Source organism: Myotis yumanensis, unplaced genomic scaffold (assembly GCF_028538775.1).
Source record: "Myotis yumanensis isolate MYYU_CA2020_CCGP unplaced genomic scaffold, mMyoYum1.0.hap1 SCAF_5, whole genome shotgun sequence".
Lineage (NCBI taxonomy): Eukaryota > Metazoa > Chordata > Mammalia > Chiroptera > Vespertilionidae > Myotis > Myotis yumanensis.
Window position 1 is genome coordinate 102,169,041 of NW_027223756.1, and position 26,233 is coordinate 102,195,273.

Below are 26,233 nucleotides of genomic sequence, written 5' to 3' on the forward strand. Positions count from 1 at the left end.
GGACACCCAGCGGAGGGCTGGAAGTGTTCCCCTCTCCCCTAGACGGCTTCGTTAACTAAGTGCAACAAAGCAGTGAGGGATTGAAAGCTCTTCCTGTTGCTGGTGACTTAATCATCACAAGCGGCTCCACCACCAGGTGGCGTGTGGGACTTTCTGCTCCCAGGCCAATGCATCGAGAGGCTAAGGCGGCGGTTCTCAGCCTGTGGGTCACGACCCCTTTGGGGGTCGAACGACCCTTTCACAGGGGTCGCCTAAGACCATCGGAAAACACATATAATTACGTATTGTTTTTGTGATTAGTCACTATGCTTTAATTATGTTCAATTTGTAACAATGAAAATACATCCTGCATATCAGATATTTACATTACAATTCATAACAGTAGCAAAATTACAGTTATGAAGTAGCAACGAAAATAATGTTATGGTTGGGGGTCACCACAACATGAGGAACTGTATGAAAGGGTCGCGGCATTAGGAAGGTTGAGAACCGCTGGGCTAAGGAGTGAACTGACACTCTTCTGTGGGATGGGAGAAGAAAAAGTGCCTGGGAAACAGGAGGTCTGTTCATGGGCTTCCTTATTTTTAAACCTCAAAACAAAGCGAAATGGAAAGACAGCTGAGTTTCAGGGTTTTGTTAACAAAACTCATAACGGTCCACTCATTGTGGACGAAAGGTGGGCAACGCTTTGAATGTGAGTCTACAACCGAGTGGCAGGCGCTTCCCAGGAGCAACTCGGATGGCACCTCACACCGAGGAGCAGGCTCCAGCCCCCTCCGGGCCAAGGGGGCACCCGGACCCCCTCCCGGCCCAGGGTGCACCCGCGCCCGACGGGGCGCCCGTCCTGGCTGTGGGCGTGGCCTCGCGGCTTCGCCCAATAGGCACGTCCGCGGGCGGAGCACATTCCCAGCTTGGGGCGGGGCTTCCTGCGGTTTGCGCCTTTCGCTGCGTGCGGAGAGGCCGCTCCTCTGCAGGCTGAGCCCGGGCCAGGCTGTGACCTCCAGGGGTCAGGTGACTGCGGACCGGTTATCCGCGCGTTTGCACCCCGCGCGGGCCGCCTGCCTCCCTCCTGGCTGGCCTGGCCATTGTTGCCCCGGAGCACACGCAGTTCACGGACAGAGCTGTCCCTGCTTCTGCCCCACAGCTTCCAAGTGCCAGATGATGGAGGAGCGCGCCAACCTGATGCACATGATGAAGCTCAGCATCAAGGTCTTGCTGCAGTCCGCTCTGAGCCTGGGCCGCAGCCTGGATGCAGACCACGCCCCCCTGCAGCAGTTTTTCGTGGTGATGGAGCACTGCCTCAAACACGGGCTGAAAGGTGAGCCTGGGCGCCCGGGTCACAGCATGTGCTCATCAGTGCAGAACACCGTTCCGGTGCTAGGATAACAGTGTGTACAAGCACACCAGGGCCTGCCTGCAAGATGCGACTTCCTTGAGCAGTGCTATCCGATAAAGAGTCATGCAAGACAGATGTGCAATTTTTTAGAAAAATATAATTTTATTGATTTCAGAGAGGAAGGGAGAGGGAGAGAGAGATAGAAACATCAATGATGCAAGAGAATCATTGATCGGCTGCTTCCTGCACACCCCCCACTAGGGATGGGGCCTGTAACCCAGGCATATGCCTTTGACTGGAATTGAACCCCAGGACCCTTCAGTCTGCAGGCCGACGCTCTATCCACTGAGCCAAACCAGCTAGGGCCAATTGTTAATGTTCTAGTACACATTTTTTAAAATTAAAAGAAACAAGTAAAATTAGTTTTAATGATATAGTTTATTGAACTGAATATATCCAAAATATCATTGTGATACATAATCAGTATTTAAAAGCCTTATTAATGAGCTATTTTGCCTTCTTTTTTATACTTAGGCTTAAAAATCCACTGTTTCACATTTATAGCATGCCTCAATTGCACTAGCATTTGAACAAGCGTTCAGTAGCACATGTGGCTGGTGATAACCTTGGACAGCACAGTTCCAGACCAGGAGGTGGATGATAAACGCAGCAACAAACCAACATAATTATAAAATGCTACAAATTCAAGGAAGCAAAATGGGTTAAATGATAGAGAATCAAAGAGAAAACCTTTCAGCTGGTAAAAGGGGACAGTTTTTCTGGGGAGGTGTCTCCCAACTGAGACATACAGGACAGGGAGCAGTCTCAATCATGTAAAGAATAGGGGAAAGCAAAAATCAGAAACAAAAAACAGGGTAAGGGCCCTGCGTGGGACCACCCTTGGCTGGAGGAAGAGGTCAGGTAACTCTGGGTGCTGAGAGAGGGAAGGAGGACGGCTCGAACATGTAGGCCTTTACGGGTGAAGACCGGGGTTTATTCTAAGGACATGGGAGATTGTAAGCCCGGGGAAAACATGACCTGACTTCCACTCATAAAAAACCCCAGCAATGTGGAGTGCGGATTGAAGGGTGACAATATTAGGAGCAGGGAGGCTCATTAGGAGGTTTTTGCAGCAGTTCAGGTGAGGAGGGTGGTGATGTCCATTCAAAATTAAGTACTGATTTTGGCATCAGGTAGGAAGGAGAAAGGGGAAGGATTTCACAAGGGATCACATTTTATCTCATGGGCAGTAAACAACTCGGAGGAAGAGCATAGTAGGTGCATCAGGGAATCCCTGTTTCCAGAGAAGGGAGAGCTCATTTGTTACTTGGCCTCGCCCAGTCCCCAAGGCTAACCCTGAAGAATTGAGCAGAAGGATTAAATGTGAAGCATTTATTTGGCTTTTGGAAGAGAGACCACGGACCCCTGAAGACGTTTGCTACCTATTCTTATGACTAACACTTTTGTTTTCCCTTTTAGTTAAGAAGAGTTTTATTGGCCAAAATAAATCTTTCTTTGGTCCTTTGGAGCTGGTGAAGAAACTTTGTCCAGAAGCATCAGATATAGCCACTAGTGTCAGAAATCTGCCAGAATTAAAGTGAGTAAGAAGTCATTACACTGATTTGTTATTTAGAAAAACTTACCCATTTCTCAGTTCCTTGATGATAAAACATTTTCTAATTTAAAACAAAGTGCATGAGCCACATTCAGGGACAGTGTCTGGCTGACATGGCTCAGTGGTTGAGTGTCGACCCATAAACCAGGAGGTCACGGTTGGATTTCCAATCAGGGCACAACCCAGATTGCAGGCTCGATGCCCAGTGGGAGCGGGCGGGGGGGCGTGCAGGAGGCAGCCAATCAATCGATGATTCTCATTCATCATTGATGTTTCTCTCTCTCCCTCTTCCTTCCTCTCTCTGAAATCAATTTTTAAAAAAGAAAAGGAAGAAAAACTTAAGTATTAAACTGTACATACTGTTCTGTGGGCTTTTTCCATTTCATATTAGATTTTAGACCTCTTTCCACGTCAGATACTCATCACTTTTGGAATGGGCATAGCTTTATGTTCTCTAGCTCATATGCTTAACGCCCCTTTGGGCTTCGTAGCTGTCTTCCAGTGCTCATTCTCCAAGTAGTGCAGTGGTGACCAGCCCCAAACACCCCCCGTACATTCTGGTCACTTCCTGAGGCTGTTCCTGGATGTAGGACTTGGGTAGCCAGCCATCACCAAGCTGCCTGCTGGAAGCATTGTGACAGTTACACCCCCACTGAGCAGCCTGTGTTAGTGTCCATTTTCCACAGCATCCCAACATTAAATACCTCTCCCTCCACATTATTTTCTTTCCTTTTTACTCTGGTTCTTTTTTCCCTCATCATTTACTTGTGGGGTGGTGGTGGTGGAGTTCAGAGCCTTTTGTATTGATGAAGTTAGATGAGCCCTGAGGTCCCTGGGGTGCACAGCCAGGCTGTGGCCCTAAGAGCGCGCTTGGGTGCAAACACTGATGACAGCAGAGCCTCTGTACTCCTGAGTCTGTCACAAATGCACTTACTCTGCTTAACGAGAATCTTGTTTTCCTTAAACAGTGTGAGGTCTATAGCAGGGAGGCTTTTGTTCCTTTTTTAATGTTTAAAACAGGCCTTTCCAAGTTTGCATCTTTGAGATTGGTTGCACAACAGTGTGAATGCACTTAGCATTACCAACCAATACACTTAAAAGGATAAATTTTATTTTACATGTTTTCTACCACAATTATATTTTTTAAATATATTTTTATTGATTTCAGAGTGGAAGGGAGAAGGAGAGAGAGATAGAAACATCAATGATGAGAGAGAATCATCAATTGGCTGCCTCACCCTAGCTAGTTTGAGACAACCAGCCTAGCCTAGGGGTCCTCTATGCCTAGCCTAGGCGACCCCTAGCCTAGCCTGAGGACTGAAGGGTTTGGGTTCGATTCTGGTCAAGGGCACATGCCCAGGTTGTGGGTTTGATCCCCAGTGGGGAGCGTGCAAGAGGCAGCCGGTCAATGATTCTCTCTCATCATTATTGTTTCTCTCTCTCTCTCCCTCTCCCTTCCTCTCTGAAATCAATAAAAATATATTTTTAAAAAAATTGGCTGCCTCCTGCATGCCCCACATGAGGATTGAGCCTACAGCCCAGGCATGTGCACTGACCAGGAATCGAACCGTGACCTCCTAGCTCATAGGTCAACGCTCAACCACTGAGCCACACTGGCCAGGCCAGAAATTATTTTTTAATTGCATCTTTGAGCTAATGCCTCAGAAACCTTGTGAGACTTCAACACTTTAACAAGCACTGACAATGTTGTGTATTAATCTTTGAAAGAATATTTATCCATTCTACAAAGCTAATCTAATATTTCCTGGTTCCTGTGAAATTTTATCAATATACGCAAAGTTTTATCTGATTATATTCCAGGAATCAAATTTTGTGGCTTAAGATTTTTTTTCCTCTTTTGTCAAAATAAAGAAACACACATGCCCATGATACAAAATTCAAACAGTACCCAGAGGTATATAGTGCCTTCCCTGACACTGTGCTCCCTCGACCCCAAAGCAGCTATTCTTACAGAGTTCTCTGTATTCACAAGCAGGAATGTGTGTATCTCTTGAGCTAACTTGTCTTTTTGTTTGGTTTTATTGTTATTATTGTATATAATAAAAGGCTAATATGCAAATCAACCAAACGGCAGAATGACCGGTTGCTATGATGCGTACTGACCACGAGGGGGCAGATGCTGAACGCAGGAGCTGCCCCTGGTGGTCATTGTGCTCCCACAGGGGGAGCACTGCTCAGCCAGAAGCCAGGTTCACAGCTGGTGGTGGCAGGAGCCTCTCCCGCCTCCATGGCAGCGCGAGGAGCTGGCCTAAGCTGTCAGTTGGCCATCCCCTGAGGGCTCCCGGGCTGCGAGAGGGCACAGGCCGGGATGAGGGTCCCATTACCACCGCCTCCCCCCCCCAAGTGCACGAATTTCGTGCACCGGGCCTCTAGTTGTGCCATAACAGTTTGATTCTCTGTTTGAATTCTAGGACAGCTGTGGGAAGAGGCAGAGCTTGGCTTTATCTCGCACTCATGCAAAAGAAACTGGCAGATTATCTGAAAGTGCTAATAGACAATAAACATCTCTTAAGGTAGTTCATCACCTATCTTTGCTTGTGTTGCTTAAATGAAAATAAGAGTCTATAATGTATAGAGCTTTTATTCAAATTATTATTAATCATAAATATTTTCTGACTTAGTTTTAAAATAGTACTGTTTTATTTTTTTGAGCACTGATATCTGAAAGTTGATATGAATGACTGAAGATTTATATTACTTTTCATTTTTAAAAGTCATTTTAAAGATAATTCTTCAAAAATACCTAAGATTAGGTAGTTGACAGTATCTCCATTAAATTTCAGCAAAATTGTATTTATTAGATTGGATAATAACAGGGAAAAATTACTTTAGAACTAAATGCTTTTTGTAAATCTTACCTATTTTAGGATTCCATATCCAATTTATAAAATTTTATCTTTTAGCATCTGTAAAGACTGACTGGCTATCTCTGAAATTTGACTGGCTCATATTTTTTTTATATATTTTTTATTGATTTCAGAGAGGAAGGGAGAGGGAGAGAGAGATAGAAACATCAATGATGAGACAGAATCATTGATTGACTGCCTTCTGCCCACTCCCTTCTGGGGATCGAGCCCACAACCCGGATATGTGCCCTTGACTGGAATCGAACCTGGGACCCTTCAGTCTGCAGGCCGATGCTCTATCCACTGAGCCAAAGCAAGTAGGGCTGACTGTTTCATATTTGATATTTATAACTATAAGCAAAAATAATCATTATGAAAAGAATTTTCTCTAGAATATGAGAATTCATAAGGGAAGAATCTAGAGTTAATTCTCTTATCTAATTGAGATAAAAATATATTTTACAGTATGGCCTGCTACTCCAAATTTTTCATTGTTTTCAAGTCATGGTTTATTGTTGAATATTCTTTACATGATAAATACTGATTTCAAGTATGTCATGTCCTTTGTACTCTGAGCACAGTTACGCTGAGTAACTTTGAGTTACAGATTTTGTCTAAAAAAACTGATTCTTAAGATAGTAAGTTCTCATGCACACACACACACACACACACACACACGATGGTAAATTAGGAGATCAGTGGTGACCAGAAGCAGTCAGAGACAGGTGCTGAAGTCCCACTGCAAACAGCCGCGGTGGCTGCTGTCAGGAAGTAGGAGCAGCCAGTGTGGCTCCATGGGACATGTGGGAGAGGGAAGCATTTTTTTCTTGGGTGTGGGAGTTGTTCTCAGCAATATGGAAAAGGAGCCTGTAGGGACAGAGGGGGCAGAGTGATGGTCAGGAATGTAGGAGCCGAGATGAGATGAGAAGGGCTGGGGTCCAGGGTCCAAATGGCGGAGTTCACCATAGACCAGAGGCAGGAGGAGCCCTCTCTAAGCCATAAGGGAAGAGAGGTCAGAGGAGAAGCAGCGACTGGCAGCAAGAGAGGGAATGAAAAGTGGAAGGAACTTCACACAGGGAGCTGCTGGCAGTCAGGCCATGAGCTGAGAGGTGGAAAGGCAGGTTGGGGTGGGGAGAGGGGTGGGGAGGACGTTCCTGAATGGCTCCCCTGGCCACCAATCTCTTGCAGTGAGTTTTATGAGCCAGAGGCATTAATGATGGAGGAAGAGGGGATGGTGATCGTCGGTCTGCTGGTGGGACTCAATGTTCTCGATGCCAATCTCTGCTTAAAAGGAGAAGACTTGGATTCCCAGGTAACGCGGGGATTTGGATCCTGACGGAGTAACTTCCTAGGCCAGGGGTTGTATGTAGGACCTGCAGACAGTGCTGAACCTCAGACAGGCACCAGGGGTGTCTGACCGAAGGCTGTGCTGGGGTAGGCAGGGAAGCACTGGGGAGGTGAAGAATGCTGGGCAGGGGCTCACAGAAAGCACCCATGCTTGTGAGCAGGACGAGCTCTCCAAGGCTGGAGCCCAGATGCCCACAGGGAGGTGAAGGTGAAGGCTGGGTTCAGACGCTGGGCCACAAGGCCAGGCTAAAGGCTTTCACGTGGTTCTTTGAGCTTTGAGAAGCTCTTGGAGGTTTTTAGCCAGTGAAACGATCAGGTCAGAGCTTGAGAACAATCAGTCTCACACCCAGGCCATGAGTTAGAAGTGGCCAAGAGGAGACACAGCAGAACATTGAGCGGACAAGCCTGCAAGTCCCAGAAGGTTGGATGAGGAGTGGGGAGATAGAGTCAGGAGAGGTTTGGGAAGTCAGGTTAGTAAAATGGGGCACAAATGAAAGTAGTAAGTAAGGTGCAGAGAGGTGGGGCAGCCGCTTAGGATGGGAGCAGGTGACCAGGGCTGAGGCCTAGACTCCTGTGTCTGAGCGGGACAGGCACCCTGACCCGTCCCTCCCTTGACCCTCTTCAGGGCAAGAAGGGCCTTCTGCCACCACATGTTCGGACCTGAAGGCTTTAAAGCTTCCCTGACCCTCCACGCCCAGGTCAGCTCTTTTTTTTCCCCCATAGTTTTGTTGTTTTTGCATATTGAACAAATTTTTTTAAATGCAGAGTATATTTTTACCCTAGCTGGTTTGGCTCAGTGGATAGAGCATTGGCCCACGGACTGAAGGGTCCCGGGTTCGATTCCAGTGAAGATCCTGGCCGTGGTCGGGGTGGGTGCGGGAGACAACCTGTCAGTGTGTATCTCTGACATCAGTGTTTCTCTCTCTGGGTCTCTCCCCCTCCCTTCCCCTCCTCTAAAAATTAATGGAAAAACACTCTCAGGTGAGCATTAACAAAAAAATACAATCAATCAATAAATAAATAAATAAATACAGAGGTGTATTTCTGAAAAGAAACTAAATATCACACATAATCCCATTACTCAGAGATACCTAATTCAGTGTTACATTTTGGTATATATTCTTCCAGTCCCCGAATAAGCAGGATGTGTGTATGTATGTGTGTGTGTATTTTAGAGAGAGATGTTTGGAGTTGTTTTGTTTTTTATCAAAATATGGTTATTTAAAGCACACTACGGTAATTTTTTTAAAGAACATATCCCACATAGCCCCCAGTGTCACTGATGATGTAAGGCATTTTAAGTGGCTGCATAGTATTCCACTTTATGATGTACCATATTTATGTAAGCAATGCTTACTAACTTAGGTTGTTTCCATTTTTTAACAACAGTAGTATAAACAGCCTCATACCTCCTTGTACTGTAGTCCAATTATTTCCCTGGGATAAATTTGGGGGTTGTTTGTCGAAGTATGCACATTTTGGTGTCACGATGAACACCAGCAAAACATTTTTTTAATAAGATTTTCATGTTTCTGGAAGAATTGAATTATGGGCATATATTGAACCAGTGCTACACATCTGGGATGCTATCCATCTATTTTCTTTTTCTTTTTTAAAATATATTTTTATTGATTTTCGAGAGGAAGGAGAGGGAGAGGGATGAGAATGAATCATGTATCGGCTGCCTCCTGCATGCCCCCTACTGGGGATGGGGCCCAAAACCCAAGCATGTGCCCTTGACCGGAATTGAACCCAGCCCGAGCCTGCAGGTCGATGCTCTGTGCACTGAGCCAAACCGGCTGGGGCACGGTGAGCATTCTTGGTCTTTTTCAATCTGATAGACAAAGCAACTGTTCTCAAGTTTACAGTTTTGAGAACTAGGGAGGTCAAGTATTTTTTCTTTTTATTTTTTTATTGATTGATTTGAGGGGGTGGGGGGGGGAAGAGAGACATTGACTTGTTGTTCCACTTATTTATGCATTCATTGTTTGATTCTTGTATGCGCCCTGACTGGGCATCGAATCCACAACCTCGGCCTCTTGGGGACGATGCTGTCACTAACAGTTACCTGGCCAGGTCAAGTGTTTTTTTTATGTTTTATTTGCCATTGATGGTTCAGCTTTTGACTACCTGTTTATATCCTTTTCCCATTTCTCTGAGTTTTTCATCCTCCCCCCCCCCCCCCCCCCCGCCCCCCGATTTCTCAGAGTGGATTTTCTCTGTAGAAATTTTTGGGGGCAATCAATTTTAATGGACTTTTCCTTTATACTTTTTAAGGTATTGTGCTTAGAAAGTCCTTCCCCACCTAAAAATTGTTTTTTAAATCAACTGTGTATTTTTTACATTTAAATAATCTCCCTGTCATTTGTTTTAACATAGTGTGCAGTATGAGTCTAGATTTCTTTACTAGTGGTAAACCAATATCCTGAATATCATGTATGATACATTAGTTTTCTACTAATTTGAAATTCCATGAGGACCAGGGTTCTTCACACTTTCAGGGTCTCTTTTTTCCTGTAAATTTTGGACCAAAGTTTTCTATCTTCCATCTGCCTCTTACGGTGGGACAGCAGCCCTCGAGTCTCAGCTGTCTCCTTTGCCTTGTGCAGCCCTGCATTCACCGGTGCTAGGGGCTTCCCTCTGCACAGACCAGCCTTCATGCTGGCTAGCGCCGCCCTCTTCTCTGTGCCTGGAACCCTGAGCTTCCGTGTCTGGGTGGGGACAAGGGTATAAACATTTATTTTATTTTATTTATTTTTTTAGGGTACAAATATGTATAATTTTTTAAATTCCTTTATTGATTAAGTTATTACATATATGTCCTTATCCCCACATTACCCCTAATTCCCCCCACTTATGCCCTCACCCCCCTGTTGTCTGTGTCCATATAAGTTTATAAATTTTTATACGTTACAGGACATGAGGGGCAGCAAAGGCAGTTTTTTACGGTGACGTGGATGTGTATTTTGATACCAGCTCTTACAGGCTCAGTATTGTTCATGTGGAGGGAAGATGGCACATTCCACTGCCCGCCTGGTGGCTGGTAATGTGGAAAGAACTGAATTCCAGTGATTTTATAACAACTTTGCCTTTCCCCAGGCTTTCTGTTCATGTTGTTGAAGGCAGTTTGGCCAGTCTGTACTGGATTTTGAATAAACTCTGTGTCCTGAAAAAAATAAAATAAAGAAAATCTATCTTTTTTTTTTTTTTTTTTTTTTTAGAAAATCTATCTTTATCATGTGTGAAATATCTAAAATACACTGAAGTTTATTTCTGGACTCTCTGTTAGTCTCTGGATCTCTTTATTCCTATGCCAGTAGCACAGTCTTTTAATTTCTAGGGCCATATGTGTTGTTGTTGTTGCTTTGCTTTTTTTTCTTTTTTTTTTTTTAATCCTCACCTGAGGATATTTTTCCCATTGCTTTTCAGAGAGAGTAGAAGGAAGGGATGGAGGAGGGGAGAGAGAAACATCAATGTGAGAGAGATACATTGACTGGTTGCCTCTGCACATCCCCAATCTGGGGCAGGGAGTGAACCCGCATCCGAGGTTCATGCCCTTGACTGGGAATTGAACCCGCAACCCTCCAGTGCACAGGCCAATGCTCTAACCATTGAGCACACCAGCCAGGACCTGCACGGTTTGTTTTATACTCTGGTAGTTCACCTCTTGCCCACTTTGTTATACTTTTTCAATATAGTTCAGGCTGTCCATTCTGCCAGCTCAACTTGAACATCATTTTCTCAAATTCCAAAATAAAGATTGGGAATTGTATTAAATAATAGATGTGATTGAGCCCCTGCTCTGTTCTTTAACACAGTGCCTCTCATGTGTCACCATAAAAAAGTGTGAGTGTTTGCTGTTGATGTCTGAGGAGTCCTCCATCTCATGTTTAGAAAGTATTGTTTTATTCTAATTTACTTTGTTTTTATGAAAAGTGAACATTAAATGCTAATCAAATACTGTTTTTGACATCCATTGAAATGTCATATTTGCTTTTAATTCATAAATATAATTGAATTAATTCACTGGTTTCCTGTGTGATATTATGCCTGCTTTCCTAAAATAAGTCTCCATGCATTATTCTCTGAGTGTGTTTCTAGACTTAATGCCTCTGGTTTATTTGGAATTTTTGTGTTTCCAGGTATTAGTGACACACTGTTCTGAATTTTCCTTCCTATACTGTCTTTGTCACTTTCCAGTTTTAGGATTGTATTAACCTCATAAAATAAGCTGTATAGTATCCTTTTTCTTGTTTTCTACAGCAGTTTATTAGAGCAGGAATTATTTTTCTCTGAAGGCTTGCTGGTATGACCACTTCTAATACCTTTGTTGGTCCTAGTTCTTTTATCACATTAAGTTTTTTCTTGGCCTTTGGTTAATGTATCGGTTTCTTAAGTCTTAGAACTATTTTTTTAGTCATTTACATTTTTCCATAAGTCATTTGTTTCATTCAGATCAATTATTATATGAGCATATTCTCTTACAGCATCATAAAATCTCACCTTCCTCACATGTAATATCGTGCACTTGCCGAATACTGATCATACTTGGTAGAGGTTAGTCTTTGTTGAACTTGAAGAAGCAGCTATTGTTTGTATTAATTCTGCTTTAGGAGGAGGATTTTATTTGCTTTCTTATCCATTCATTTCTACTTTGGATATTCTCTCTCATTCTTTCTGTTGGTTTTTTCATTTGAATATATATTTTTCAGTTTTTTTTTATTTCAAAAGTACATGCTTCTTGGAAAAAAAACATTAATTAATACAAAAGCATGAAACGTGAAATTCAAACTGTCCTTCTTCCCTCCCCTCTCCCACTCTCATCCCACAGTTAACGGTGAAAGTTGGCCGGGGAGGGAGGGGTATCTTTCTTGAACTTTCTACGTTTTTAATGCACTTCTGTATACGTAGGTTTTGGTTCAAATTCAGTCTCTTCTGGTTTTCTCTTTCTGTGTAACTAGTCAACAGGCACATGAACAATAACACCACTGTATCTCACAGCTGGGGGTTTGGGCTCAGCAAGGCCCTTCCTCCTTTGGTGCTGGGCAGACAGCACGAAGGCTTGCTCTCGCTGGCTGGGAGAGGCCGAGGAGGCGCCATGCGCTGGCCTGGGACAGCAGGGCTTCTTGGCCTCTCTGTCCCTAGGTGGTCTTCCCATTTGGTGTGCAGCATGATGGCTTCGGCTTGGCCAGACTTTCACGGCAGCCCAGAATTCAAAGGTCTGTGCCCCAAGAGAAAGTGCTGGGAAGAAGCTGGTATTGCCCTCGGTAACCTGCTGCAGAAGTCAGAGCCATCGTTTCTGCTGCTTGCTCAAGCACATCATTTTCTTTTAACCCATGTTCCTCTTCTGCCTTGTGTACGTGCCCTGACCAGGGGTCAAACCTGCAGTCTGGGTATGTGCCCTGACCGGGAATCAAACCTGCCACAGGACAGTGCTCTAACCAACTGAGCCACCTGGCCAGGGCCTATTTCTGCTGTTTTCTAACTCATCAAGACCGGCACGAAGGCTGCCCAAGATCAAGGGTCAGGAGTATGGATTAGTGGGAGGTGCTACAGAGAAGTTGCAAAAACCATCCTGCATAGCTTTGGCTTTAACACAAGTGGAAATATGATAAGGAGTTTAATGCTGTACATGTTATTCTTTGACTTAAAATTTTATCCTGGAACTTCCTTTGTGTAAATACATTTCCATCTGCTGCATTCTTTGGTATGGTTGCCTAGGGTTCTGTGATATGGCTAAAAAATGACTTTAAACATTTCTCTATCAGTGGACCCAATATTCTTATATTTCAAATAGGAATAGTTTCACATACACTGCAGTGGACGATGGCAGACTAGGACCCTCACTCACTCTCTCTCAGGTGCTTTATTTCTGGACAAAACCCTTGACCTTGAGACGTGTGAGGGGTCTTCATCCTCTCTAGGTGCCTGCAGCAGCAGAGAATTTTCCGGGAATACCGATGGGCCATTTCCCCACAGTCCCGGAGCAAGGGATCAGAGTCTTAGTGAAGGTCACCGTTTTTGTCTAAAGCCTAGGTCTCTCCCTTTTTTATTACTTGGTACCCAAAGAACTTGGTTGATCTTTTATCAACAACTTGATTATTGAATAAATACATAAAACTAATCTTAACTGGGTGCTAACATTTCAGAATATTCCTTTAAATTGTGATTTTTAGTAAGTTTTTCTTCTACAAGGATGTGGTGGGGTAATTTTTTCTTGACTTGTTTGTTTGATTGATTGCTATTTTATAGAGCTGCTTAACCTAAGTCTTTGTAGGAAAGAGACAGAGAAGTAAATACCGGAATTCTAAAGAGTGTAAGGTTTGTGTGGAAAGTGAGAAGGTGATTTTTTACTTAAACGTGTGTGTTTTATTTTGAACAGGTTGGAGTGATCGATTTTTCCCTCTACCTTAAGGATATGCAGGATCTTGATGGTGGCAAAGAGTAAGTATTGGATTGTATGCTGTTGTTCACATTATTAATGAAATCCCAGCAAGAAGGCTACATTTGTCTTAGCTTTGTTTGAAATTCTAGTTCTTCTTTGTCTGTTTTGAATTACAGAGGTAACGTTAATGTTCCCTTTGTTTGAGGAACTGTGCACTGCAGAATGCAGAGGACAAGTGGGATTTCTCCGTTCCCGCTGCCCCTTGCCTCCCTCCCCTGCCACGCCCGCTCCTCCCTCGGAGGAGTCTGCACATGTCTCCTGTCAAGCCTTTTATTAATGCCCCACACATACATCTTTGTTAGTCATGATTTTTTTTTAATACTCACCGAGGAGTGAGGATATCTTTTCCATTGATTTTTAGAGAGAGAGGAAGGGAGGGGAGAAGGGAAGAAAGAGAAACATGGATGTGAGAGAGACACGTTGATTGGTTGCCTCCCACTGTGTCCCAGCTGGGGCTGGCAGTTGAACCTGTAACGAAGGTATGTGCCATTGACCAGGATTCGAACCCGAAGACTGAACCGACACTCTATCCACTGAGCAAAACCAGCCAGGGCTGCTTTTATAAAGATTTTTTTATTGATTTTTAGAGAGAGAGGAAAGGAGAGGGAAAGAGAGAGAAAGCAAGCATCAATTGGCTGTCTCCTACACACTCCCTACCAGGGATTGAGCCCGCAACCAGGGCATGTGCCCTGACTGGGACTCGAACCAGCAACCTTTCAGTGCAGGGATGAGGCCCACTGAACCACACTGGCTGGTGCTTTGTTTGTTTTTTTAATTGATTTGAGAGAGAGGAAGGGGGATAGAGAGAAACATGGATTTGTTGTTCCGTTTATTTATGCTTTCATTGGATGATTCTTGTATGTGCTCTGATCAGGGCTTGAACCTGCAACCTTGACGTATCAGGATATCACTTTAACCAACCGAGATACCTGGCCAGGGCCATTGGTCATGTATTTTGCTATGCAGTTTGTTTGAATGTAAATGGGATGGTACTATTATATATGGAAGTTGCCCATGGAACTGTTCTTTGATCCTAATGTTATCTATGATGTCTTTCATGCCATATGGAACTCTCCCTCATCCTTGTTAACAAAAGCATTCTTCTAAAAAAAAGTTATCCTGGCCCAGCTGGTGTGGCTCAGTGGTTGAGCGTCGACCCATGAACCAAGAGGTCACTGGTTTGATTTCCGGTCAGGGCAGACGCCTGGGTTTCGGGCTTGAACCCCAGTAAGTTTTGTGCAGGAAGCAGCCGATTGATGATATTTTTCTCTCATTGATGTTTCTCTCTATATATCCCTCTTCCTTCCTCTTTCTTTCTCTCTCTAAAAAATCAATAAAAATACTTTAAAAAATTATTTTAAAAAGTTATTCTGGACACTCAGCTGGTTTGGCTCAGTATTTGAACGTTGACCTATGAACCAAGAAGTCAGGGTTCAATTCCAGTCAGAGCATATGCCTGGGTTTCGGGCTCCATCTCCAGTAGGGGCCGTGCAGGAGGCAGCCAGTCAGTAAGTCTCTCTCATCATTGATGTTTCTGTCTCTCTCCCTCTCCCTTCCTCTGAAATCAATAAAAATATCTGTATATGTAAAAGCCTAAGCGACCATTACAACGGTTGACCGAACGACTGGTTGACCGGTCGCTATGATGATGCACTGACCACCAGGGGGCAGACGCTCAATGCAGGAGCTGCCCCCGGTGGTCAGTGCACACCCACAGCCAACCCCCTGCAGCTGGCCAACCTCCTGCGGTTTCTCTTCCGGGCCAGCCAACCTCCCGATCGCTGGCCAGGCCGAGGGGCCCCACCCGTGCACGAATTTGTGCACCAGGACTCTAATATATTTTTTAAAAAAAGAAGAACACAAACAACATGTAAAACCTGATATGATAAAAAAGAAAACACTATATATGTTGTACCTCCGTACCCATGGACTGTTTCTAGAGCGGCATGTAGACTTGGTAGCCATGCTGCTGCAGGGAAGAGGACAGAAGGGAGAGACACTGTAAACCCTTGGGTCGTGTTTGACTGTTTTACTATGTGCGTCTGTTACCTGTCATTCAATCTTCTCTCCAACAAAGACACCTCCCTCCCCCTAGTCTCAGCACCTTGGCCGCACACCTTACCAAGAAAGGGGCCAGAGGGAACCCCATTAATGCTTAATGCACCCTAAGTACAAGGATTCACCTACTTTACACTTAAAATATATTCTTTATATTTTAAAAAGCTGTAAATAAAGAGGTTATCCATCAGTAAGGGAACAATTGAATGAATGAATTATAGAACATCCATAATATTCCATGAAGACCTAAAAAAATGAGCTACTAGTATAGTTGACTTAGACTGCAGTGGTTCTCAACCTTCCTAATGCCGTGACCCTTTAATACAGTTCCTCATATTGTGGTGACCCCCAATTTCATTGTTACAAATGGAAGATAATTAAAGTATAGTGATTAATTACAAAACAATATGTAATTATGTATGTGTTTTCTGATGGTCTTAGGCGACCCCTGTGAAAGGGTCGTTTGACCCCCAAAGGTGTCGCGACCCACAGGTTGAGAACCACTGACTTAGAGAGATTTCCACAAAGTATTATTAAGTGAGAAAAGTATGATACTGAGAAGTATATGAATACCATTTTTTAAAATCCCTAGTCCATATTTTATATTTTAATTGCATAGTATACACACGCGCGCGTGCACACACTCGATCGGTAGATGATTATATGCACATAGTGTGTATTCCACAGGGTCAGGGTTACCTGGGAGAGTTATGTAAAGTGAAGAACGGGTGAAAGGAAAAAGTGACGGCATTGGAGAACAAACCCAGTACCAGCGGAAGGAGCCGTGGAGAATGATCCTACTTGTGTGCATATGTATTGTGAATGTAAAGGAATGTGAGGGGCTAACTTTAAATACTAAAGTATTTTTTAAAATATACTTTTATTGATTTCAGAGAGGCAGGGAGAGGGAGAAGGAGATAGAAATATCAATGATGAGAGAGAATTATTGATTGGCTGCCTCCTGCACGCCCTCTACTGGGGATGGAGCCCGCAACCCAGGCATGTGCCCTTGACCGGGAATCGAACTGTGACCTTCTGGTTCGTAGGTCAGTGCTCCACCTGAGCCAGGCTGGCCAGGGAACTCTTTTGTTTTTTTTTTTTAATGCAGACCCATCAGCTTTGTGTTTCGAAGTCGCGTGGTCTTCTTTTCTAAGCCAGCCTCCTTCCTTCAGTATAGCAAGGTGTCTTCATCTGCCACCGTGGGAGCCATTTGCATGTGGCTATTGGTGTTTCCACCTTGCATGCTCATGGCTTCCATCCTCCCAAATACCCAGCCAGTTGCGGGGGGGGGGGGGGGGGGGCGTCCTGCAGGAGCCTACTCTCCAGGCCTGTTTCCATGTCTCCCAAGGCCCCAGCTGCTGTCTCCCCCATGGCCTTGCTCTCTGTTCCCTCAGGGCCATGTAGACAGTACCAAGCTCTCTCTCTTGGTTTCCTGGTAACATTGTTACCCCTACCAGGTGATTCGAAGGTTGAGGGACAGTTACACAGTGTCAATCCTTAGTAAAAAGAATTTCTTCTTGTGCTCTTTTAAAAGGCATGAAAGAATTACTGATGTCCTTGATCAGAAAAATTATGTGGAAGAACTGAACCGGCACTTAAGGTAAGGCTCACCCCTTCTCCAGGGCTACAGTTCGTTCTCAGTGCCCGGTAATGGCTTCGTGGAACTGTTTTGAGTTGCCGTGTATTTCTAACTCACTTTCTTTCCAACCAGGAAGAAAGGTTATCGTGCCGTGCTCACAGGCACAGACGAGCAGTATGATGTCTTCATAAAGAGCTTTTGGGACTTCTTCAGTTCTTCGTTTTATGCAGTTACACAATTTTTAAAAAAATATATTTTATTGATTTTCCACAGAGAGGAAGGGAGAGGGATAGAGAGTTAGAAACATCGATGAGAGAGAAACATCGATCAGCTGCCTCCTGCACACTCCCCACTGGGGATGTGCCCGCAACCAAGGCACATGCCCTTGGCCGGAATCGAACCTGGGACCCCTGAGTCCGCAGGCCGACGCTCTATCCACTGAGCCAAACCAGCCAGGGCCAGTTACACAATTTAGAGAGCCAATAAGTGAAACCTTGAGTCTCCACCCCTCCCCACAGCCACTTAGTTGAAAATCGCTGCCCTGGGGAGCATCGTTGCTGCTGGGAATCAGCACACATCCCTCCAGGTTTGGGAGCAGGAGGAAAAGGACTGAAAACCACTGGGCGAGATCTTCGAGAGCATTCAGTAGCCATTGCCAGCATCTTTATCTTGATTTTTCATTTCAATTGGAAAGCTGCTGCTGCCGTATCTCATGAAACAGCAGTCGCTGGAGGTATTGTTGGGAGAGGTCTGAACCCCCTTCAGAGCGTGCACAGTCTCACCTCGCAGGGGCGGCCTCCGGCCCAGAGGCAGGTGAGACAGCGAAGGAGCTGCCGGATCCCTTAGGACGGACCTGGGGAAGTGCTGCTCTGAGCTCTTCTGAAGTGTGATGCTGGCTGTTACTTTGAAAGAAATTCTTGATCATTTCCTAGTTTATTGAGAGTTTATAAGGAATGGGTGTTGAATTTTTGGCATCCAATAAGATAATTGTGACTTTTCTCCCTTAATCTGTTGATGTGATCTATTTGATTCATAGATTTCTTCATCCTGAGCAATTCCCGGATCATAGAAATAAACTCTTCTTGATCCTAGCTTTAAAATTTGATTGTTCTCTTACCAGGGAACTTGGCCTAACTGTCCTATAGTTCTCGCCCTCTAGCGCAGTGGTCGCTACCGGTGGTCCGCAGACGCTGGCGGTCCCTGAGGTCCGAAAGGGTGGCGACCGCTGCTCTGGCGAGTTAGTGAGGTTATGCAGCTTCACGAAGCAAACCGGAAGCTCTGCGTTGGCTCTGTGCCTGGGAACTGGACGCCTTCTATGAGCGTTACTTGCTCTTGGATGCTGGAAGCTCAGAGCCTGGACGCAGACAGCACTGTGCCACTGTATCAGTTTTCCCTTAGATGGTAGTTCATCTAGGTTTTCTTCTCTGGAGGATCTGTCTGTTTGGGTAATTTATATTTCCTAAGAAAAATGTAAATGTTATTAATATTTTCCAAGCTATATACTTGGTATAGAATTGACAATTGTCTACTCTTAAACTTTTAGTTCCCTTTATATCATTTGCTTTGTTCCCTTTTTCATTTTGTGTCCTTATATTTTTATTTTTCTTCCACCCAGTTCTTTTTGGGGTGGGGGTGAATCAAACCCTTTTATTGGGGGATTCCAGGGGAGGGTCAAAGGGCCGGAGGGACAGTCAGGTCCGCCATCCTCAGCCTGGTGGGATCTCCCCGCTTCCCTGTTGCTGAGAAGCTCCCTCCCAGTTCCTAAGCCCTGGTTCTCTAGCCTTGTGGGGAGTGTGGCTCAGTCCCCCGCACGGGCACAAGCAGCAGGTTGGAGTAGGGCCCGTTGTCTACAAGTGTAGGCTCTGAGGCCAGACGGCCTGGCTTCAGGCACGGCGCCCCTTCATGGGGGTATGAACTTGAGTAAGTCTTTATAAAGTTACTAGAGGCCCGGTGCACAAAAATTTGTGCACTCGGGGGGGAGGGGGGTCCCTCAGCCCGGCCTGTGCCCTCTCGCAGTCTGGGACCCCTCGGGAGATAACGACCTGCTGGCTTAGGCCTGCTCCTGGGTGGCAGAGGGCAGGCCCAATCCCTAGGTGCAGCCCCTGGTCGGGCTCAGAGCAGGGCTGATTAGGGAGTTGGGGTTCCGCCCCCTGTCATGCACAGAGCAGGGCAGATTGGGAGGTTGTGATGCCACCCTCAGTCATGCTCAGGGTAGGGCTGATTGGGGGGTTGGGGCACCGCCCCCTATCACACTCAAGGCAGGGTCAATGGGGAGGTTGCGGCACCACCCCCTGTGATGCACAGAGCAGGGCCAATCAGGGGGTTGGGGCGCTGCCCCCTGTCACTCACAGAGCAGGGCCAATCAGGGGGTTGGGGCACTGCCCCCCCCCCCCCCCGTCACGCACAGAGCAGGGCCCATAAGGGGGTTGCAGAGCTCCCCCCTCTCATGCACAGAGCAGGGCCCATCAGGGGGTTGGGGAGCTCCCCCGTCACGCACAGAGTAGGGCCGATAGGGGAGTTGGGGCACCGCCCCCTGTCACACACAGAGGAGGGTGGATCAGGGGGTTGGGGCGCCACCACTGTCACACTCAGGGCAGGGCCGATCAGGGGGTTGGGATGCCACCCCCTGTCACACACAGAGCCGCAGGGCAATCAGGGGGTTTGGGCGCTGCACCCTGTCATGCTGATCTGGTGCCAGACCTCTTGGCTCCGCTGATCCCGGTGCTGGGAGGCATATTACCCTTTTACTATATAGGATAGAGGCCTGGGGGCCGGCTGGTTTGCCCTGAAGGGTGTCCTGGATCAGGGTGGGGGTCCCCACTGGGGTGCCTGGCCAGCCTGGATGAGGGGATGATGGCTGTTTGCAGCTGGTCACACACCCTTCAGGGTGGGGGTCCCCACTGGGGTGACTGGCCAGTCTGGGTGAGGGGCTGAGGGCTGCTTTCAGGCTGGCGGTTTTGACTGAAGCTCCTAACCACTCCTTTTTTTCTTTTTTTTTTTTTTCTTCTGGGCCAGCTTTAGCTCTGGCTCTAGCTCTGAGGCTTCCGCTGCTGGTTTGTTTCGGTTCTATAATCGAAACAATGTATAACTTCAGCTCTGAGATCCCAGCCTGCTATATTTGTTAGAATGTTTCAAACTGCCAGCTCAGAGGCCTGCAAGTCAGGCGGGAACGTTGCAGTCTGTAGTCACGGGAGCAAGCAAGCCTCATGTTCGCGTCCAGCTGCCTGGCTGCCGGCCGCCATCTTGGCTGACAGTTAATTTGCATAAGGATACGCTGATTAGCCAATGGGAAGGGTAGCGGTCATACGCCAATTACCATGTTTCTCTTTTATTAGTGTAGATGGTTTTCTTGTCTGTAAAATAGGTTAATAAAATTTACCTCACACAATTGTGGGAGGATTATATGCATTTAAAGTGCTTATAGCAAACAGGCCTGGCACATTGTCCAAACAGAAGGAAACTACTGTGATTTCTGTGGTTGTTACTAGTATTGTCTATCAGGTCTTCTTTAGCTCTTTACATGTTTTTCAGTAGAAAAGTAGAACATAGTACTTAAAGAATATTTGAAAAATGGGGCGAAGTATTACAAGATTTTCCCGGCCAGCGTGGCTCAGTGGTTGAACGTCAGTCTATGAACCAGGAGATCACAGTTCAATTCCAGTCAGGGCACTTGCCTGGGTTGTGGGCTTGATCCCCAGTAGGGGGCGTTCTGGAGGCAGCCGATCAATTATTCTTTTTCATCATAGATGTTTCTCTCCCCCTTCCTGCCTGAAATCAATAAAAATATGTATTTTTAAGTATTACAATATTTATTATAAATGACCTTTGATCCTACTACCCAAAGTACCAGTGTCTTGTTACGAATATTACATTAGATATATGACTGCCCATGCATTTAGTTCCCATTTATTGTGTTGGGAAGAAAACATGGAACACTTTTTAACAAGTGTACAGCACACACGCGCACACACTCGTACCTAGAATTGTCACCCGAATTCATTGGAGGCCCTTTGACTCCACTTCCTGCAGGAAACGTAGGCATCGCTGTTCTCATTGTTCACGGTTGAAAAGGCAGCCAGCCTTTGTAAGTTCACATTTTCTTGATATTGTGTTTCCCATAGCTGCACAGTTGGGGATCTTCAAACCAAGATAGATGGCTTGGAAAAGACTAACTCAAAGCTTCAAGAAGAGGTTGGTAACTTACTGAAATTCTTACAGCAGAACAGCCTGAGGTTAAGGAAATGGTGTAGTCCGTGCCCCCGACCAGAGCTGCTGGCTGGCGGCACTGAATTGCTGACCTGGGTTGAGCTGCACGTGGGACAGGCATTCTCAGATTTCACATCCTCAGAATGTGCTCTGCCCTGACGGCTCCCGTGAGCCAGTCCTCACAGGACTCGTCCTGGAAAAGCTCAGCTCCTGTGAGCGGCTCTCCTCCTCTCGCATGTTTCCTGGGATGCGGTTCATCTCCCTGCTGCCCAGCCGGCACGGACTCTTCCGAGATAGACCGCAGCCCGCCCACTCCTGTGTGTCGGCCTCAGAAGCATGTTCCATCTTCCCACAGTGTGGTCTTTCCCTGCTTTCTCACTAGGAAAAGAGAGGATGAAAGGACAGGAGGAAGGAGGGATGACCGAGGGAGCCAGCCGGCTGCCAACGTCCTGGCCGGCTCCGGGTGGACACATCTGTCTCCTGTTAGCAGGAGGGAGTGGCTCAGCCTTTCTGAGGCTCCCACAGGGGGTGGTCCTGGCTGCTCCCACGTCCCCACCAGGTCTCCCTGAGGAGGAGGAGGGCCGTGAGGGAGCCCAGCGCGGACCCCACACGGTGGAGGCAAGTTACAGCCAAAATGAGCGTCGCAGGCACGCCTTAGCGCGGAGGTCCCAGTGCTGGCTCCGTGGAGACGGGCCTGCTCTTCTGAGGGGCAGCCTGAAACCCGTTCAGGGGAGCAGCCGGTCTGTGCGGGGAGAGCCAAGGCGGCCCTCACAGCAGGCCTCGCAGGAGAGACTGGCCGCGCCTGGAACAGCCTCGCCTTCCTCCTGGGTGGCTGGGCCTTTGGGCCTCCGCTGAGGGGCAGGTGTGTGAGGGCTCATCGCCACACTGGGTGGTGATCCACACCGCACGCTGTTGTGAAGAGCACGTTGGATTAATAGCGTCGAATGTGCCTCCTGCGGCCGCGGCCTGTGGGGGCACCGGAGACGGTCACCCATAGCACAGCCCGCAGATCCGGTCGTTCCCCCAGACGAGGGCCTGCTGGGCAGGAGGCTCTGATTTACCTTCTGAAACTAAATGACTGGGTGTGTGTTTTTCCAAAGGCAAACAATTGTGTTAGAAAATGCCCTTTAGGAGAGCGTACCTCTCTTTGTGGTGTGCCCTCTGCCTCTCCCGAGAGTGGAACGGGCATCAGCTCTTGGCTTTGGCCCGTGTCCTCCCTTCTAGCAACTGGCACCTTCAGAACCTTAAAGTTTCTCCTGTGGGCGCAGCTGTTGTGTTTACAAACCCCAGCTCTGGATTCCGAGTCCGAGTGAACTTAGATGCTCTTGGCGAAGAGATGAAGAGCTCAGTGCCTCCAGGCCCCCAGTAGTTAATGATGCTAAGCACAGCCAGGACCAAGGGCAGACGCCTCCCTCCTTTCTCCTCCAGCCTCACCTCCTCTCTCCAGGCTGTGTTCACACCTTGGATAAGGAGGGCTCCGTGGATGTACCTCTAAACTCCAAGTCGTTCAAGGCGAGGAAGATGTCTTCCTCAGGTGTGGTGGTCATGCCTGCCCCGAGTGCTTTAATGCTCCCTCTCTCGTTGGCTAGAGAAACTGAAAAGAACAAAGAATTAGGAAAAAAAATTTAATCCCTTGGCTAAGTGACAGCTATTTTTATCATGTGGTATATATATTTTTTTAAGTATTTTTAACAGTAGATTTTTTTAATTAAGTGGTGAGAAAATACTGTATAACTTATTTTATTTTCATGTTGGTTTTATAAGTATGTTCTCAAATTATTAACAGCTTTTGTAAACTTTTCAGTCATGACATATTTCTACTATATGCTTCCATTTTAATTTATTAAACTATTTCTTTAATGTTCAAGCTATTTCTAATGTCTTGTATCCATAAATCTTTGGCCCCATTATGCAGTATGCTATTACTTTATAAAACAAGAAAATTGGGAGAGGGCAGAGATGGCTAGAGGCAGGAGTGGGAGAGATTTTTATCATACATATTTTTATATCTTTGAAATTTTGTACCATGTGAATGTATTACCTATTCCAGTGGTTGTCAACCTTCTGGCCCTTTAAATACAGTTCCTCATGTTGTGACCCAACCATAAAATTATTTTCGTTGCTACTTCATAACTGTAATGTTGCTACTGTTATGAATCGTAATGTAAATATCTGATATGCAGGATGGTCTTAGGCGACCCCTGTGAAAGAAAGGGTCGTTCGACCGCCAAAGGGGTCGAGACCCACAGGTTGAGAACCACTGACCTATTCAAAACAAGGAAATAAAATAAGAAATAAACGATCAGCCCTGGCTGGTGCGGTGCAGTGATTAGAGCATCAGCCTGCCCACCGAAGAGTGGCAGGTTCGATTCCCGGTCAAGGACACATACCTGGGTTGCCGGTTCAATCCCAACCCCAATCAGAGCGCTTGTGTCTCTCACATCACCGTTTCTCTCTCTCTCTCTCTCTCTCTCTCTCTCTCTCTCTCTCTCTCTCTCTCTCCCTCTTCCTCCCCCCCTCACCCTCCCTTCCACTCTCTCTGAAAGTCAGTGGAAGAAATATCCTCGGTTGAAGATTATCCAAAAATAGATAAATAGATAGATCGATAAAATATCTGATATGTGAAAATAAATTGTCGCTTGTGAAGATGCCAAATGTTAGACTTTAATTTGAACAGTAAGATTCATTTTGATGCTAAGAAATATAAAAATCTTTCTTAATCAGCTTTCAGCTGCAACAGACCGGATTTTTTCACTTCAAGAAGAACAGCAACAATTAAGAGAACAAAATGAATTAATTCGTGAAAGAAGTGAGAAGAGCGTAGAGGTGAGAACCTGACCGGGCAGTTGGCATGTTTCTCACTCGGACGAGTCCATCACAATCTCAGGCTCATAGACAGCGCCTCCTGCCACTGCCTCCTTTGTCATGCTCAGGCCAGGCGAACCACCTGGGTTTCCCACGCACCCTGCCCCCTCCCTCTGGGCCTTTTGCACACGGAAGTTCCTATTCACTCCTCTTCAGCTCCCGCTCCTGAGCTGGGTCCCTGTGATGCCATCCCCAGTGCCATCCCCAGCGCCCATCAGGGGGCTTGGGCCCTCCTCCGTGTCCCCACAGCTCTTTGCGCCTCCCTCCTCTGTAGAATCTGTTGTTTGGTAGAATTGCTGGCTTGCTCACTTGATAATTTGAAGGTAGAGATCATATCTGATTCTTCTCAAAATTCATCCAGTGCTAAAAACATGCTCAATAAACACAATGGTGAGTTGAATGGGGCCTTCCCCACTAGGTATGATTGTTCTGTTTTAAAGAAAAGTAAATTTCTCCCTAGCTGGTGTGGCTCAGTGGATAGAGCGTTGCCTGCAGACCAAAGGGTCCCAGGTTCGATTTTAGTCAAGGGCACGTACTTTGGTTGCAAGCTCTTCCCTGGCCCTGGCCCTAGTTGGGGCACATGCAGGAAGCAACCAATCTATGTGTTTCTCTCACACGGATGTTTCTCTCTGTCTTTCCCTCTCCTACTCTCTCTAAAAAAATAATCAATGGAAACATATCCTCTGATGAGGATTAACAAAACAAAAAAAAGAAAAGTAAATTTGTTTTCTGAACCTAAATTTTCTTTTTTTTAAATGTATTGACTTGCCCTAGCTGGTTTGTCTCAGTAGATAGAGCATCGGCCTGCAGACTGAATGGTCCCAGGTTCGATTCCAGTCAAGAGCACATGCCTGGTTGCAGGCTTGATCCCCAGAGTGGGGCGTGCAGGAGGCAGCCGATCAATGATTCTCTCTCATCATTGACGTTTCTATCTCTCTCCCTCTCCCTTCCTCTCTGAAATCAATCCTATATAATAAAGAGCTAATATGCAAATGGTCATCACGCCTTCAGTCCGTCACACTCAGACACTCAACACTGAGGAGAGAGGAATGGGGACCAGCCAGGCTGCGGCCAGGGAGAGGGACAAGCCTCCTACCCCGTGGTCCCAGGCGCCTGCAGCTGCAGCCCAGGTGAAACCACCCGCCCACAGTCCCCTGCAGCTGCAGCCGGCCCGAGTGAAGCCGGCCTGGGTCCTGGGTGCCTACAACCGGCCAGAGGAGGGAATCCTGGGTCCCGGGTGTGGGGTGAGGCAGAGGCAGTTAGGGGCAATCAGGCCAGCAGGGGAGCAGCTAGGGGTGATCAGGCAGGCAGGCCGAGGTGGTTAGGGGCAATCAGGCAGGCGAGCGGTTAGGAGCAAGTGGTTCCAGATTGCGAGAGACAGTCGGACCTCCCCCGAGGGGTCCCAGATTGGAGAGGGTGCAAGCCGGGCTGAGGGACCCCCCCTTCACAAATTTCATGCACCAGGCCTCTAGTAAAAATTTATTTTTAAAAAAAATTTTTTAAATGTATTGACTTGTTCTCATACTCAAGTTTAAAGATACTTCAAAATAGCTTTAAAATTTTAACCTTTATTATACTTAAGAAATAGAAATTGTTCTACATTTTTTTAAATTATGGTGTATTTTTAAATACTTTGTAGTTGGCTTGCTTCCCATAAAAGCTATTTTCTCGGTACTCTTGGTGGATACAGATAACAAAACAGGACACAAAAGTTGAGCTGGAGACTTACAAGCAGACTCGGCAGGGTCTGGACAAAATGTACAGTGACGTGTGGAAGCAGCTGAAGGAGGAGAAGAAAGCCCATTTGGTGAGTGTGCGACCTGGCGTCTTCAGAAAGGTCCCCCAAAAGCTGTGCCGGTGATTTCCTCTCACTTCCCACAGGCATGCTGACCCCGCGGGCACCCACAGACAGCCC

The 26,233-nt window shown here is 46.3% G+C and overlaps 1 protein-coding gene across 2 annotated transcripts in view; it reads left to right on the forward strand.

The window, feature by feature from the left end:
• Nucleotides 1-26,233, forward strand: part of RUFY1 (RUN and FYVE domain containing 1) — a 56,782-nt gene that overhangs the window by 8,961 nt on the left and 21,588 nt on the right. Inside the window, exons 2-10 of one of the 2 annotated variants that reach the window (XM_070416762.1) lie at nucleotides 1,145-1,318; nucleotides 2,816-2,933; nucleotides 5,384-5,485; nucleotides 7,007-7,130; nucleotides 13,548-13,609; nucleotides 17,203-17,268; nucleotides 21,369-21,438; nucleotides 24,178-24,279; nucleotides 26,009-26,125. In XM_070416762.1, the coding sequence (XP_070272863.1) occupies nucleotides 1,159-1,318; nucleotides 2,816-2,933; nucleotides 5,384-5,485; nucleotides 7,007-7,130; nucleotides 13,548-13,609; nucleotides 17,203-17,268; nucleotides 21,369-21,438; nucleotides 24,178-24,279; nucleotides 26,009-26,125 (921 nt within the window). In that variant the 5' untranslated portion in view covers nucleotides 1,145-1,158. The remainder of the gene's footprint in view (nucleotides 1-1,144; nucleotides 1,319-2,815; nucleotides 2,934-5,383; nucleotides 5,486-7,006; nucleotides 7,131-13,547; nucleotides 13,610-17,202; nucleotides 17,269-21,368; nucleotides 21,439-24,177; nucleotides 24,280-26,008; nucleotides 26,126-26,233) is intronic. The other variant, XM_070416763.1, reaches the window with a different exon arrangement.